This window comes from Brachionichthys hirsutus, chromosome 8 (genome assembly GCF_040956055.1).
Source record: "Brachionichthys hirsutus isolate HB-005 chromosome 8, CSIRO-AGI_Bhir_v1, whole genome shotgun sequence".
NCBI classification, from domain to species: domain Eukaryota; kingdom Metazoa; phylum Chordata; class Actinopteri; order Lophiiformes; family Brachionichthyidae; genus Brachionichthys; species Brachionichthys hirsutus.
The window spans coordinates 9814459-9829041 of NC_090904.1; the positions used below are offsets into that span (position 1 = coordinate 9814459).

General features: G+C 52.7%; 2 protein-coding genes across 2 annotated transcripts in view; both read left to right on the forward strand.

The window, feature by feature from the left end:
- The window catches only part of plxnb1b (plexin b1b), a 19067-nt gene extending 8001 nt beyond the window's left edge, over positions 1-11066 (forward strand). The window contains exons 7-36 of the mRNA XM_068742452.1: positions 1-72; positions 467-575; positions 999-1889; positions 2405-2539; positions 2635-2757; positions 2837-2930; positions 3006-3175; positions 3263-3414; positions 3492-3597; positions 3733-3869; positions 4084-4260; positions 4353-4578; positions 4665-4907; positions 5011-5190; positions 5275-5423; positions 5659-5759; positions 5942-6159; positions 6245-6423; positions 6516-6582; positions 6861-7007; positions 7116-7281; positions 7793-7896; positions 7997-8081; positions 8158-8324; positions 8445-8605; positions 8705-8852; positions 8931-8995; positions 9098-9173; positions 9273-9347; positions 9470-11066. The exon at positions 1-72 is cut by the window's left edge and continues 3 nt beyond it. Of these exons, the coding sequence (XP_068598553.1) occupies positions 1-72; positions 467-575; positions 999-1889; positions 2405-2539; positions 2635-2757; positions 2837-2930; positions 3006-3175; positions 3263-3414; positions 3492-3597; positions 3733-3869; positions 4084-4260; positions 4353-4578; positions 4665-4907; positions 5011-5190; positions 5275-5423; positions 5659-5759; positions 5942-6159; positions 6245-6423; positions 6516-6582; positions 6861-7007; positions 7116-7281; positions 7793-7896; positions 7997-8081; positions 8158-8324; positions 8445-8605; positions 8705-8852; positions 8931-8995; positions 9098-9173; positions 9273-9347; positions 9470-9574 (4828 nt within the window). The 3' untranslated portion in view covers positions 9575-11066. The remainder of the gene's footprint in view (positions 73-466; positions 576-998; positions 1890-2404; positions 2540-2634; positions 2758-2836; positions 2931-3005; positions 3176-3262; positions 3415-3491; positions 3598-3732; positions 3870-4083; positions 4261-4352; positions 4579-4664; positions 4908-5010; positions 5191-5274; positions 5424-5658; positions 5760-5941; positions 6160-6244; positions 6424-6515; positions 6583-6860; positions 7008-7115; positions 7282-7792; positions 7897-7996; positions 8082-8157; positions 8325-8444; positions 8606-8704; positions 8853-8930; positions 8996-9097; positions 9174-9272; positions 9348-9469) is intronic.
- Positions 11067-11435: 369 nt separating this feature from the next.
- On the forward strand, positions 11436-14454 carry si:dkey-19e4.5 (UBA_like_SF and PTH2 domain-containing protein). Its single transcript, XM_068742646.1, has 7 exons — positions 11436-11715; positions 12289-12405; positions 12536-12607; positions 12717-12791; positions 12931-13028; positions 13103-13217; positions 13307-14454. The coding sequence occupies exons 2-7, from the start codon at positions 12295-12297 to the stop codon at positions 13391-13393; spliced, it is 558 nt and encodes a 185-aa protein (XP_068598747.1). The 5' UTR covers positions 11436-11715; positions 12289-12294; the 3' UTR covers positions 13394-14454.
- The last annotated feature ends 129 nt before the right edge of the window (positions 14455-14583 follow it).

Below are 14583 nucleotides of genomic sequence, written 5' to 3' on the forward strand. Positions count from 1 at the left end.
CGTAACCATCACCGAGAGGGACTTCATCTTCTACGACTGCACGGCTGTGAAGCAGCTGTCCGGCAGCATGCCGTGAGTTGGTGCCGATCCTTCATCCGTCCATCAGCTGCCCATCCCGTTGTCTTCTCTCTCACTTGTTGCTGGTTTTGATTTCATGCCCATATATCCCAGAATATAAACCGTATATCCTCTGCACACAATCGCTCGTCTCTCCATCTCTACAAACGCTCATCGCACGACTCGGCTGTTTATCTGCCATCAAAGCCTGTGCTGCAGCCAAAATTAAAAGATGACAGGGAGGAGAGATTTTAGCCGGTCTTCAATATAAATATTAATGCTAAGCTAACTACTTAAAGGCGATGCCCCCCCCCCCCCCCACTTGTCTGTTCTTGTCGCTGTCGGTCTTTCCACGGATGCTAACGGCTGCGTCGTGTCTTTAACGTCTACTTCCTGTTTCTGTGTGCAGCTGCCGCGGTTGCGTTTTGAGCCAATGGGGCTGTAACTGGTGCGTCCACCAGCACCTGTGTACCCACAAGCCCACCTGTGGGGAGGGGGTGATCATCTACAACCAGCATGTAAGTACGCCACGCAACGGGAAGTTACCTGATTACTTGTAGCATCGTACTTGGAACGCGTGTGTTCAGCCCTTCAGACCAAGCCTGGTGCGTTTAAATGTAAGCGACACGAGTCAAACTGGAACACTGTGGCTTTAATTCACATTTAAAATGTAAAATGAACGCTCTTATTTTAGTTCTGATATGAAGTAAACAAGCCCTTTGAGCAAATGATCTGATTATTTTAGACCCTTTGAGGCAGGTGAGTCGACACACTCTCGCGGTGTATTTACGTCCATCGACGCGTCTGTAACGCGCAACAAAACACACTAACATCACGTTTACGTTCAGTTCTTGGTTATTTCCATTGTTTCGTCCATTAGTTCATTTCTGCCTCCCCCCCCCCCCCGCCTCATCCCCCCCCCCTCCTTCTCCCTCACCCAGTTTAAACTCCCTACCTCAGCTCCTCCCACAACCAAAATCATTAAAGCCATCACAGCACCCACCCCCACAACAACGCCTGCCCTGACAACCATCACAATGACGACCAACATGCCAACAACTACAACCGCAGCGCCGGTCACTGTTGCAACCACCCCGCAGCCGACCAATCCTCCCGCCCCCACGACTCCTCCCACGACAACCAGCCCCGAGCCGACCACCCCGCCCACCACACTGCCACCCACAACGCCAGCAGCCACTCCCACTCCGCCTCCACCCCTAGAGGACACCACCAGGAAGGAAGGCGTGGCTGCGGCGGGAGACGTCCCGGCTACACCTCGTGTTGTCACGGCAGCAGTGGAATTGGAAACTGTTACCTTTGCTGATGGTCTAAGCGGCGATCCGGAACCCGTGATGCCTTTGGTCATCCCGCCCCACGATGGAGACGCCTCCCCCCCGGAGGTGGTGACGGAGACACCCCCCGACGACCGGCAGAAAGCTGAGGCAGCTCTAAGTCTGGCGGAGCCTCCCACCGCGGCCTCAGCCGACTGGCCACTGCCCACGCTCTTCCCCGTGGGTGAACCAGAGGACTCTGAACCTTTGCTGTCTTTGGACCCGACCCGGGCTCCGACTCAAATGCCCACACAAGAGTCCCAAACTGAGGCAGGAAGCCCAGACAAGGACCCTGGGGTGCTCCTCTGGCCAAAAGAGGAAGACGTAGATGCCCACTCTGAAAGCGCCGCCCTGCCAGAAAACGACACGGCCACCTTTTCAGCCGCCACCGTGTTGTCAGGGGACGGGGAGGTGGACCACGCACCCCAGTCATACCCCCAGCTGCTGGACACCGACTCAGAGCTGGACTACCAGTACGATCCGACCGACACCTTCCTCCCGGTGAGTCCAGCCGCCTCCTTCTTCTACTTCTTCTTCTTCCGAAAGCTTCAGAAGCCTCCCACAACTCCCAGTTCCTGACTGGACTCTGCTGCTGGAACGAAGCTCCCAACCAGCTTCACCATCGCCCCCATTCTTTCTTCCACCTTCTGACATCTCTGTCCTGTTTTTCTTTTTGCTTCACACTGATCCCAAGAAAAACTAAAATTACGTTCAGCTTGCCTCGACAAGAAAAACGCCGTGCTTAAGCAGCACCCACCTTTAGTTTTTAGCTCCGCCCCTTCAAAGTACAGCTACAAAGAAATGTGTTGAAAAGATGCAGATAATGGTGCACGCATTCATCCCTACTACCCATGATGCAACTCTGCAGCTGGCAGGGAGGTTGGTATGCTAATAGAAGCTAAAGAATTAGCAAATATTAAGACAACGAAAACATTGACTGTGATAAATGAGTGTTTGTCTTGCAGGAGGAGTAAATGTTTGTGCTCTGTGTGATTTGTGTGCGCGGTGGGCGACAGGGGGACGAGGGTTCGTACGTCAGCTGGGGTTCCTCAGCTTGTCCCTGCGTGGAGAAGGTCCAGGGTTCGTCGCTGCTCCCCGTCAGAGTGGAGCGGAAGATCACCTTACTGGCCCGCAACCTGCACCTCTATCAGGTACGCCACACCCCTAAACACACACGCGCGTGTGTGTGTGTGTGTGTGCGTGTGTGTGCCATCCACACGCCAAACGTGCGTTGTCGTGCGTTTAGGACGCGGAGCTGGACTACGAGTGCGTGCTGGTCATCGAAGGCCAGACGGTGGTGGTGGACGCCTACGTGGAGTCGGATGACATCAACCCGTCGACCTTTGACATCACCTGCCAGCTGCACCAGGTGTGATGATGTCGCTCGCTGTTGCTGTTGTGACGGAATGTCGTCCAGACCGGAATCGAGAGTGTTGTTGTTTGTCCAGTACACGTACGCCGCTCCAGTGGAGGAATACAACGCCATGGTGTACGTGAAGAGGAGGGACACCTTCCACGTGGACAGTTCTCCCGATCTATACGGTGAGACGCTATCCTGGCCTGACACCGGCCGAACCCTCGCCGTCGACTGACCGTTCTCGTTGGCTCCGCCCACAGTGACTCTGTACAACTGCTCTGTCGGCCGCTCTGACTGCAGCCGCTGCCACACGGCCGACCGCAAGTACGGCTGCGTGTGGTGCGGCGCCGGCGCCCGCGCCAGCTGCCTGTATTCAGACTCGTGCAGCGAACCCGTGCAGCAGACGTGCCCCGCCCCTGTCATCCACTCTGTGAGCGCTGACCTTTGACCTCTCGCTGAATTCCCTCGGACGCCTGCAGTCTCCTCGTTCTTGTGGTTAAATGCGCGTTTGCCTCAGATCGAGCCGCTCTCCGGCCTGCTGGAAGGAGGCACCATGGTAACCATTTCGGGCTCCAACCTGGGCCAGAAGGCCGAGGACATCCTCCACTCCGTGTCAGTCGCCGGCGTTCCCTGCGCCGTCGCCCCCGGCCTCTACGAGATCTCCTCCAGGTAGAAGCGCCGCAGACATTCCCGTTTCCGCGTCGCTATTTGGAACGGCTGTTCTAAAAATGAAATCCACCCTTCAGGATTGTCTGCAGGACCAAAGCCAGTGGAGGAGAGAAGGAGGGCCTCGTGTCTGTCAAAGTGAGCGGAGGCGAGTTGGGCCTGTCCCGCCAGACGTTCAGCTACCAGGTATCGGATTAGGACATTGAATTGTTGCTCCGGTGCTGAAGGTGGAGCAGCAGCGACCCCACCTTAACCTCACCTTTGGTGCAGGTGTAATTAACTTCCTCCTCCATCACCCCCCCCCCCCCCCCCCCCCCCCAGGACCCGTTTGTGATGGGCGTGTCTCCTGAACGGGGACCCAAAGCCGGAGGAACGTCCTTGACGATCACCGGGCGAAACCTGCTGACAGGCCGCCCTGCTGACCTCACAGTCACCGTAGGAGGCGTGGCCTGTGCCATGTAGGACCGCCTCTCTCTCTCCTTCTAGTCGTTGCTCCTTCTTTCCCTGTCGCCTCAGACCTGTTCGTTTAACATCCCTGCTTTCAGTCTGACCTTTGACCTCCTTGTGGCGGCGCCGGGGGGGAAGACGGTTTCCCTCTGGACTCGGTGAAGTGTCACATTCTTTGTTAATCAGCCTCTCCTGTGTGCCTCCTCCTCCTCCTCCTCCTCTCAGTGCGTCGGCGGTGCAGAGGTCCAGCGTTCAGTGTGTGACGGGCAGCAGCAACAAGACCGGAGATCAACGGGTCACCCTCCATTACGGCGGCAGCCAGCGCCACCTCCACTCGTCACCCTACCGCTACACCCACAACCCCAACATCACGTACGCCTCGCCGGCAAAGAGCTTCCTCCAGTGAGTCTGGGAATCTGACCTTCATCCCCTTCGACCTTGACCTCTCGTTCCCAACCTGAGGAGTCGCCGTGTGAATCTTTGTCTGCGCGTAGCGGCGGTCGGCGGATCTACCTGTCGGGACACAACCTGGATGTGGTGCAGGAGCCCCGCATGCTGGTGACCGTCGCTCCCTTCGAGTCCGTCAGCCAGAGTAGGAGGAGAAAGCGAAGGAGGACAACGAGGAGTAGCGGACAGCAGAGGGAGAAGACTTCGGGAAGGCCGGCCAGGATGATTCCGGATGCCGTCTGTCCTGGAGACCCCCTCTGTGCCGTCAAACAGGTGTGTGTGTGTGTGTGGGGGGGGGTTGTTTTAAACTAAAAGCCGGTTTCTACCTCCCGACAAACATCTCCTCCCCGTCTCCCCAGTTCACGGCGCGCTGCGAGGTGAACTCTTCCACCCTCATTTTGTGTCGCTCTCCTACCGTGGACTCCTCCGTGTGGGGGTCGAAGGTCACCGTGGAGTTCCTGATGGACAATCTCCACTTCGACTTCAGCCGTTTGAACCCGCAGAGCTTCAGCTACGAACCCAACCCCGTCCTGCGACCCCTAAACCAGCAGGACCCTCTGAAGGCCTACCGCCACAACCCCGGCAGCTTCATCCAGCTGGAGGTCAGAGCTGGATCTCTTTCCCCGCCTCCACCAATCAGAGTTGGAGGAGGTTATGTTTTGGTAAATGTTTGATCTAAATGTTTGATCCATCTCTGGTTCTCAGGGGGAGAACCTGGACCTGGCTATCTCCAAGGATGAGGTGGTGGTGCTGGTCGGAGAGGGCGTGTGTGCCGTCAAGACCCTGACCCGAAACCATTTGTACTGCGAGCCGCCGCCTCAGCAGCCTGCGCCGCTTTCCAGCGGCAAGAAACGCGAGGGCTCCGACAATTTTCCTGAATTCACCGTGAGTCCCGCCTCTAATTGAAAACGAAGAACTCCGGCGGCCGATCGGGACACGCCCGTAAGTAAAGGGGTCTGCCTGTTTCAGGTCCAAATGGGCAACCTGAACTTCTCCTTGGGTAAGGTTCAGTACGACAACCTCAGCCTGGCCACCTTCCCCGTGGAGGCTCAGATCGGCGTCGGCGTCGGGGCGTCCATCGTGGCGCTCATCGTCCTCATCATCGTGCTCATTTACAGGTTGGTTTGCGTTGACTTTAGAGCAGACTATCAAAGCTCTGGGGGGTCAACGTTCTAAAGTGGGACGCGAACGGTCTCTGGTCTCACTGGACCAATGGGACAGCAGCTTAAGTGTCCTTCCCCGATGATGATTTGAGTCAGGCCTTTTTAGTTTCACTGGATTTCCACCGGTCTTCTTTGTCCTTTCTTCCTCCGTCTCTGCCTGACCTCCTCTTCTCTGCCCGCGTCCCCCAAGGAGAAAGAGTAAGCAGGCTCTGAGAGACTACAAGAAGGTCCAGATCCAGCTGGAGAACCTGGAAACCAGTGTGAGAGACCGCTGCAAGAAGGAGTTCACAGGTAAAAGCACCAGGAACAGACGGGGAGGAGTTTCGTTTTCACACCGGTCCTATGAAATGCGTCCTGAAGGGTTCCTTCTTTAAATTTAGTCTAACAGCAGGTCCAGTGTCAGTATTTACCAGAAACAACACCGCTACCCAGCATGCACTTTCATGTGTTGTAACGCCTCCACCCTGTCCCAGACTTGATGACGGAGATGATGGACATGTCCAGTGACCTGGTGGGCTCCGGCATCCCTTTCCTCGACTACCGGATGTATGCTGAACGCATTTTCTTCCCCGGCCACCGGGAGTCCCCGCTGAGGCGGGACCTGGACGTCCAGGAGTGTCGGCGGCAGACCGTGGAGCAGGGCCTGGTGCAGCTGTCCAACCTGCTGAACAGTAAACTCTTCCTCACCAAGGTAGCCGTCATTACCGTCCCCGAGGCTTTTAAGGAGACGCCCTGCAGCAGAGAGGTTGACTTCCTGCTCTACTCTTAATTCCCAGTTCATCCACACGCTAGAGAGCCAGAGGACGTTCTCCCCCAGAGACCGGGCCTACGTGGCGTCGCTGCTGACGGTGGCGCTGCACGGCAAACTGGAGTACTTCACCGACATCCTCAAAACGCTGCTCAATGACCTGGTGGAGCAGTACGTGGCCAAGAACCCCAAGCTGATGCTGAGACGGTAAGGGAGGGAGGGAGGGGGAGGGGGGGCGGCAGCGGCGATCGGGAGGCGGAGTCTGAAAGATGCTTGACGGTGTTTTTCGTCCTCGGCAGAACGGAGACGGTGGTGGAGAAGCTGCTGACGAACTGGATGTCCATTTGTCTCTATGCGTTCCTCAGGGTAAGGGAGGTGGTGCATTTTACAGGATTTGGTTGGAGGGTTAGTTCTACCGCTGTCCTTCTAAAGTATGAAAATAAACCGCAAAAAAACCCCCAAAACCTCCTCTTGATATCGGCGCGGATTCCGTTCCAGAAAGACGCAGGTGTAATTCCTCCACTGCAAAGTGACACCGGCCTCGATGGAAAGCTGCTCCCTCCCTAGGGAAAATAAAATGTCTTGTCTCGGCGGCCGCGGAGTGCTTTAGGACAAATCTAATGGACGCCGGTGTTTGTGTGCAGGACTCGGCGGGGGAGTCTCTCTACATGCTGTTCAGGGCCATAAAGCACCAGGTAGATAAAGGGCCGGTGGACGCTGTGACTGGAAAGGCCAAGCACACCCTCAATGACAACCGGCTGCTGCGGGAGGACGTGGAGTACAAGACCCTGGTGAGGAGGACTCCTCTCAAGTGTCAGCCGCACCTCCCAAACCTCTGCCGCGGCCGCCGGGGAGTTTCTCCTTCCTTCTTCCAGCCCTCTGCTCATTTTCCTCTGCAGACGCTGAACGTTTTGGTGCAGGGCGGCGGCGTGAACGAGAACCAGCCGCTGCCCGCCAAAGTGCTGGACTGCGACACCATCACCCAGGTGAAGGAGAAGCTGCTGGATCAGGTGTACAAAGGCACCTCCTTCTCCCACCGACCCCACAACGACTCGCTGGATCTGGGTGAGAGGCGGCTGTGTTACCGCAATAATGAAAACTTACTGCTGAGCTGTGGCGCCCCCTACAGCGAGGTTGCAGTAAATGCAGCAAAAGTTTAGCACGGGAGAGGAAAAGGTTCTTGAAACGAGAAAAGCGCTCAGAGAGCACAGACCTCCGCCAAGCTGCTCATAACTGGATCTACACCGTCCACATGGTGATCTGGATCAGCACCGAAAGGTTCTAGATTGTTCTTGGTATCTTTATACACCAACAATGAAAAGTGAACGTGAATCAGAGTTTATAAAAACTGTATTTTTATTGCGAACGTCATTCTGGATCCACATGAAATTCGGTGGTGAGATAGAGCCCCCCCCCCCCCCCCACCCTACATGATTGTGTCAAATTCCATATCTCAGAGCGCAGAGGCTGTTAAAACGCATTGGTAGGCTGATGAGGCTAGCTAGCTGGTGACGTTAGCCGTGTTGTGTCTCTGACTGTCCACCCACGCTGACCGCCGGTCTGCTGTTTGACTCAGAGTGGCGCTCTGGCGTCGCCGGCCACCTCGTCCTGTCAGACGAGGACTTGACGTCTGTGGTTCAGGGCAGCTGGAAACGGCTGAACACGCTGCAGCACTACAAGGTCAGAGGTCATACGTCCGTCCCACAGGACGGGACAACAGCACGTCAGGTTCGGGGGGGGCTGCTGCTTGAATGCTGACTGTGCATTTTGTGTCCACCAGGTCCCTGACGGAGCGACTGTAGCGCTCGTACCTCGTCACACCAAACACATTCACCATGACAACCACGACTACGTGGCGGGAGAGAGTGAGTTAACGGGACGCCGTTTTTATTCTGTTAATAATTACGCTAAGTGACGCTGTGGAAACGCTGACCTGTGCAGAGACACCGATGCTGGAGGACGCAGATGAGGGCGGAGTCAGACTGTGGCACCTGGTGAAGGCCAGCGAGGAGCCGGAGCTGCCCAAACACCGCCGAGGAAGCCTGAGGGAGAGGGAGAGGGCCAAGGCCATCCCGGAGATCTACCTGACCCGCCTCCTCTCCATGAAGGTTATTTACTTTGGTCCTCACAGAAGAGACGAGTTCAGGGACCGCAGGAAAAGACATTCACCGGATGTTTGCAGGTTGCCGTCTTCATCTCGACTCCTCCTCCTCCTCTCCTTCCTCCAGGGGACGCTGCAGAAGTTCGTAGACGATCTGTTTACGGTGATCCTGAGCACCAGTCGTCCCGTCCCGCTGGCCGTCAAATACTTCTTTGACCTGCTGGACGACCAGGCGGGACACCATGCCATCACCGACCCGGAGACGATACACATCTGGAAGACCAACAGGTACGTCAGAGACGGGAGCTGCGTCGCTGGTCGTCCGTCCAATCGCCACGCTGTAACGTTGTCTGTTGCTAATCGTTGCCCCGCCTCCACTTCCTCCAGTCTGCCCCTGCGTTTCTGGATCAACATCGTGAAGAACCCCCAGTTCATCTTCGACGTCCAGGCGTCGGACCACGTGGACGCCGTGCTGTCCGTCATCGCCCAGACCTTCATGGACTCCTGCACCATCGCTGAGCACAAGCTGGGACGGGTGAGAACGCGACGAGCGGCAACTTCTCCGCTCCGGCTGGAAAGCCGTCTCTCATTCCTCCTTTTCCCTTCGGAGCAGGACTCGCCCATCAACAAGCTGCTGTATGCCAGAGACATTCCCCGCTACAAACAGATGGTAGAAAGGTGGGCTCCCGCTCCAAAGCGTGAAACTCCTTGTTTGACCTCCTTGACCTTTGCCCTGTCCGAGTCCTTTTATACATGTCATCGTGACCTCCGTTGCTGCAGGTACTACGCCGACATCAGACAGACCATCCCAGCCAGCGACCAGGACATGAACTCCGCTCTGGCTGAACTGTCCAGGGTGAGTCCCCTCCCCTCCCCTCCCCGCCACACCACACATCCCATAATATCGACCCAGTCCGGACCTACGGGTTCTCCAACACGATGGTTGTCGTTTCAGAACTACTCTGGAGAGCTCAACTACCTGGTTGCGCTGCACGAGTTGTACAAGTACATCAACAAGTACTACGACCAGGTGTGTTCGGGGGGGGGTTACTTTTCTGTGTGTTTCAAAACGTTTGTCATTCGGATGGTTGAGTTTGAGTTTGTTTTCTCCTCTAACCGCCCCCCCCCCCCTATCCTCCTCCTCCTCTTTAGATCATCACGGCGCTGGAGGAAGACTCCACGGCCCAGAAGATGCAGCTCGGCTACAGGCTGCAGCAGATCGCGGCGGCGGTGGAGAATAAAGTCACCGACTTGTGACAGAGCCCGCCGGAGCCACGGCGAGCGCCGGGGATGGGGGGGGGGAGACTCGTACCCTGCAGGGCGAACTGAAAAGCAGGAGCGCAGCAGACGGAGGAGCAGGAGGACATGCGTTCCTTTTAGGTTGGAGTCGAGGAGCTTCACTCGGTTACTTCGGTCTGGATGCTTTCTGACAAATCAGTGCAGCACATGGACACCAGTCGGAGTGTTTTGTGTCTCCTGGTCATGTGACCCCCACACGATCAGCTGATAGAAATGATGAACGGAGGATTTCCTGTCGCCGTTTTCCCCCTCTGGAGTGAGTTAATGAAGCGGTACGTCTTCGGCCTTGTGTGTGTGTGTGTCGCTCGCAAGGTATTTCTGTTTGTGTATCCATCCTGGTCAATCTTCACCTCGAGTTTGTCTTTGAGTACAAATGATTGAAGTAAGTGCTTGTAGTATTTCAGCTGTTTACGGTCAGCAGTCAGTCTGAGGGCTTTTCCCTGGAACCGTGGTGTCAACATTCTCAGTCGCCCGTCGCTCACTCTACCTCAGCCTACTGCGCTGCGTCAAACACTCCTCTGTGATTTTAGCACCCGGTGGTGACTGTCTGTACGGTCACACACACACACACACGTAGTGAACATCACTGGAAAGATGTTAGAAGAAGAGCAGAGAATCCTTCCATAAAGAAAGTCAGAATAATGAAGTTAGTGCACGCCACAAGGTTTTAATGTGCAAGTCACTCAGATTTCAGTTTTGTACGTTTTTAACATTCCTTTTCCTATTGAATTGAGTTCCACTCCAAGCGGAGGTAACGGTACGTGTTCCCGGAGCGGTGGGAACGCTTTGGTGTGCCGGAGGTCTGTATGACAGTCTGTTTGTCCGGGTTGGTTTTACTGTTGATCTCGTCGCAGACGCTCGTATCGTCTGATATTTCTATTATTTAAGCGACAATGAGATGGCTTCTAGGGCGTCGTCGGGCGGGGTATGGCGTCTGCTGTTTCCTACCGCGCTGCTGGGGGATTCATTTCAATTAATAATTGGACTACAGCCAAACCCCTCCACATATAATTTAATCAGCAAACGATTATGTTCAGAAGCTCACTTTGCAGGTTATATATACACACATTTCAAAGTATTCTTTCAATCACATTACATCTGTCGAAACCGACGCTTAATTATGCGAGTCGGTGCCGTAGGTACAGTTCGGTTAAGATGTCCGATACCCAGCCCGAATCATCAGCGACCAACAATAAAAAAATAAAGCAAGGGCCTTTTGATGTGTTTGACCAAACACTGTTCAGATGAGAAGCTCAGTGAAGATCCAAGTCTGAGGGTAAATGTATAATGTAGAGCAGGCTCTGCAAGGAGCAGTTTTAAGGATGTTTCTTATTATGTGTGTTAATATCATGTGTACATATTGATTTAAAAGGTAACTGTAGTGATTTAACCTGTTTAATAAGAGAGGGGAGAACCTCACAGATTCTGAGGTAATAAAGTATTCTCAAAAGGATGTGTCTGGGTTTTCTTTGTTTCTTTATAAAGCACAGACAGCTGCACCACAGACGCAAAGGTTGCCATGGAGATGAAGATCTCTACCTTGTTGTAAAATATAGAAATCTCTTATTGAATGTAAGCTAATTTCTGCCAGTGATTTTATATAGCATGTACTTTTTTTTAAAAAATGCGTGAATCTCAAATTATTGGAAACAGAGTATCTTGGCTGAAAATAAAGCAATTTTGGGACGCTGATCGTTTAAATAAAGTTTTGATTCAAGTTTCTTATGACGTTAAGCTCGTGGGCAACTTTCGAACCATTTACGTTTTAATCGAAACTCCGTTTGTAGTGAATCCCGAACCGTTTACGAGTTGAAAATGTTTCTAAAAGTTTAAATAGTGATGTTTAATTGTGAACATGACGTGATTCTGCGTCTTCCGCAGACATTTTGACCGCGTCGCCACCCTGAGTCTGATCCACGCAGCGTTGGGCGCTGTCGTCATGGAATAACGCGGAAGACGACAGTCGGGAATACCCCTAAAAACTCCACATTCCGACGCCGGTCGTTTCCTCGCAGGTGCAAGTCGAGTTGACTGGCTTCTGTAAGCCGTTGGGACGTCGCTGAAATTGTTTTTCCTTTCGAGGTAGCTCCGCAGATCAAGTGAGTTTCTGGGCTGCTGCTAGGCCAGGTAGCGTTAGCGGCTAACGCTAATGTTAGCTACCTTTGTTAGCTCGGCAGGTTCACCTTCTGTCGAGATTCAGCATCGACGTTAAATATCGTGGTGTGGTTTGTGATCAGTGTTGAAATATTTCAGTTGTCCGTATGTAAGACAAATATATATATTTAAGTTATCGGTCTTGTCTATGCTAATTTAAATGCTGTTTGAACGGCTAGCTTCAGTCGTCATTGCGCAGAGCGGCTAGCTAGCTTAATGTTGACAGCTGGCTAGCATGTTGACTATCTTTTCCTTACAGTCGTGTTGTTTTTGTTGTTTCGTTTACGTTATTTACCATTTTTACATAAATAGAGAACATCCAATGACACATAACTTAATTTTAATGTCAGGCTTTGTGAATTATTTTGAAATCTGCGACGTCATTGGGCATATTTCACCATGCCGTACTGAGTTATAGTTTCCACATTGCGTCTTGTGTGTAAATTCTGTTTGCCTCTCTGTTGGTTGAGGTTCTGCACTCGGGGTGACTGTTAGGTTGCTGTTTTCCTATTTTGCAGTCAGGTATGGAACCTTCAGATCAACCAGGACCAGATTCGGGCTCTCAGGACGTCAACCCCGCGTTTCTCCAGCAGCTGAGGGAAGAGCTGGACATCCCAGAGGAGGCAGCCAAGCAGGTGGGCAGTTTCTCTCTGCACCCAGACCACATTTATGGCAGTAATTAAAGCTAAATAAAAATATTTAGTCGGTCGTCACTCACGGCAGCACGACACTGGAGTTCATTTTCATTGTTTCTCCCCGCCACAGGCACTTCTGCACACTCGGAATGTATCTGCCGAAGCGGCGGCCATGTACTACTTCAACAAGCTGGAGAATGAGGTGCCCATAAGATAGCCTTAGTCCCCACAGGTACACCTTGGAACATTAGACCATGTGGAGTTCATCCAAAGCCAAGTCTCAAGTGTCTCTCTGTCTGTCGGACCCTCAGGAAGAAGGCGACGATGACCTCGTGTTCAAGATGGTGTTCGTGGTGAACATGGACCTCGCTATGGGTGTTGGGAAAGTAAGTCCGAGCATATCTGCGTCGTCCTAAATCACATATCGTGTTACTTAGAAGCAGCTTAGTCATTATCGTCTTCGTGCTCCGTGGATAACGTAATTTGAAACGCGGCTGGAGACTTCACCGGTTTGTTTGTGTGCAGGTGGCGGCCCAGGTGGGCCACGCTGCAGTGGGCTTGTACCAGGTGACGCAGGAGAAGAACAGCTGGAGGGAAATGGCCTGGAAGTGGGACCGTAGTGGGTGAGAAGAGATGCATCTTTTGAGTTTGACTGAAAATGGCTCATTGAAGCTGATGTGAATTGATATTGATGCAGAGCCAAGAAGGTGGTGGTCCAGGGCACTCACGTGGCTCATCTACTGGAGCTGCAGGCTCTGGCCATGAGCCTCAGCCTGCCTACCTACCTGGTCCAGGATGCAGGACTTACCCAGGTGTGGACTTGACCTTCATTTTCCCCCAAAGGTCTGTCACGTGTTTGGTCTAAAAAATATTTAAATGAAACTGCTTATGTGTTTGGCAGGTGGAGGCCGGGTCCCACACCGTCCTGGCCATCATGGGCGAGGAAGATATGGTGAATAATGTAACTGGGAGTCTAAAGCTGCTCTGAAGGAGAGCCGGGTGGAGCATGCCTCTGCAGTACCACCAGGCCGCCGCCAGATGGCAATGTTTCCCCACCACCAAGGCGAGCACGAAAGAGAGTAACAACCATAGAACAAGACCTGAAAAAAGGAGCAGCGTCCCGCCACCACCGGAACACAAACACTCTCGGCCATTTGTTTCCCTTTCATTCTTTGTTGCTGCAGGAGGGGAGAGAGAATGGAGACCGAGCCAGTCTCTCTCGGGTGACCTTTTTCTTTCCTTCCAACAGGTCACCCGATTAAAGAGTTAGAATCGTAAGCAGTATTCAGCACACATGTACTCTGTTGTAGTTTTGGATGTGGCATTTTTGGTTTGATCTGCATTCTTTCAGCTTAATGATGGGGCCATGTGCTTTAGGGTTTAGACTATCACATAATATAATTAAAATGACCCCTATAGCAGATTTAGTGTTTCCCTGTTGGATACCCAACTCAAGAGAGAAAGTTAACTTATTAACTGACAAAAAACAACAAATTTATAACTTTAAAATGATTTTTTTGTTGTTGTATGCAACTTTTCTCCCAAAGATCCCAATCTTATTTAATATTATTAAATGGCTATATTTTCTATGTGTCTGGTAAAAACCATTTACTGTATACACTGTGGGGTGCCATCTTAATCCTGTACGCGCAGCTGCTGGACTTTGTTGTATTTTTCTTTAAAGAAACTTCTCTTTCTGGATGTATTGGTGAAGTTTGGTAGTGACGCTAAAAACGTCTTGCAGTAAAGGGTTGTGCTTGGGCTAACTTGAGCTTGAAAGCGAGCAAACGGTGTTGTGTTAATTACTATGGGCTTGGTGAGTAGTTCTGCACACTTCATGTTATACACAAAGAAACATTTATGTGCTGTTTCATTTTTCTCACAAACCTGTTCGTGGTCATGATCAGCCCAAGATTCTCATCTTGATAAGTGCATTTGTAACCTTTTATTCTTTAAAAACTGTCAATTCTAGCAACATGCCCATGTTTTGATACCTCCCGTGATATAGTCATGTGTCCATGGACTATTAAAAGGCTTATAGATGAAGCAGCAAGCAGACTGGGTTGTGTTTTATTCCAACCTTCCCAACACAGACTGAATAGCAGGCTGCGGGGGGAGGGTTGAGCTCGGCCATGTTGCAGCGTGCGGATCCGCCGGCCACATGACGCTGCTTTTTCA

Excerpts from the sequence above, each read along its gene's own strand:
- si:dkey-19e4.5 (XM_068742646.1), top strand. The coding sequence starts at position 12,295 with ATGGAACCTTCAGATCAACCAGGACCAGATTCGGGCTCTCAGGACGTC. Across the intron at positions 12,406-12,535 it reads CAGAGGAGGCAGCCAAGCAG|GCACTTCTGCACACTCGGAA; the intron begins GTGGGCAGTTTC and ends TCCCCGCCACAG. Across the intron at positions 12,608-12,716 it reads TCAACAAGCTGGAGAATGAG|GAAGAAGGCGACGATGACCT; the intron begins GTGCCCATAAGA and ends TCGGACCCTCAG.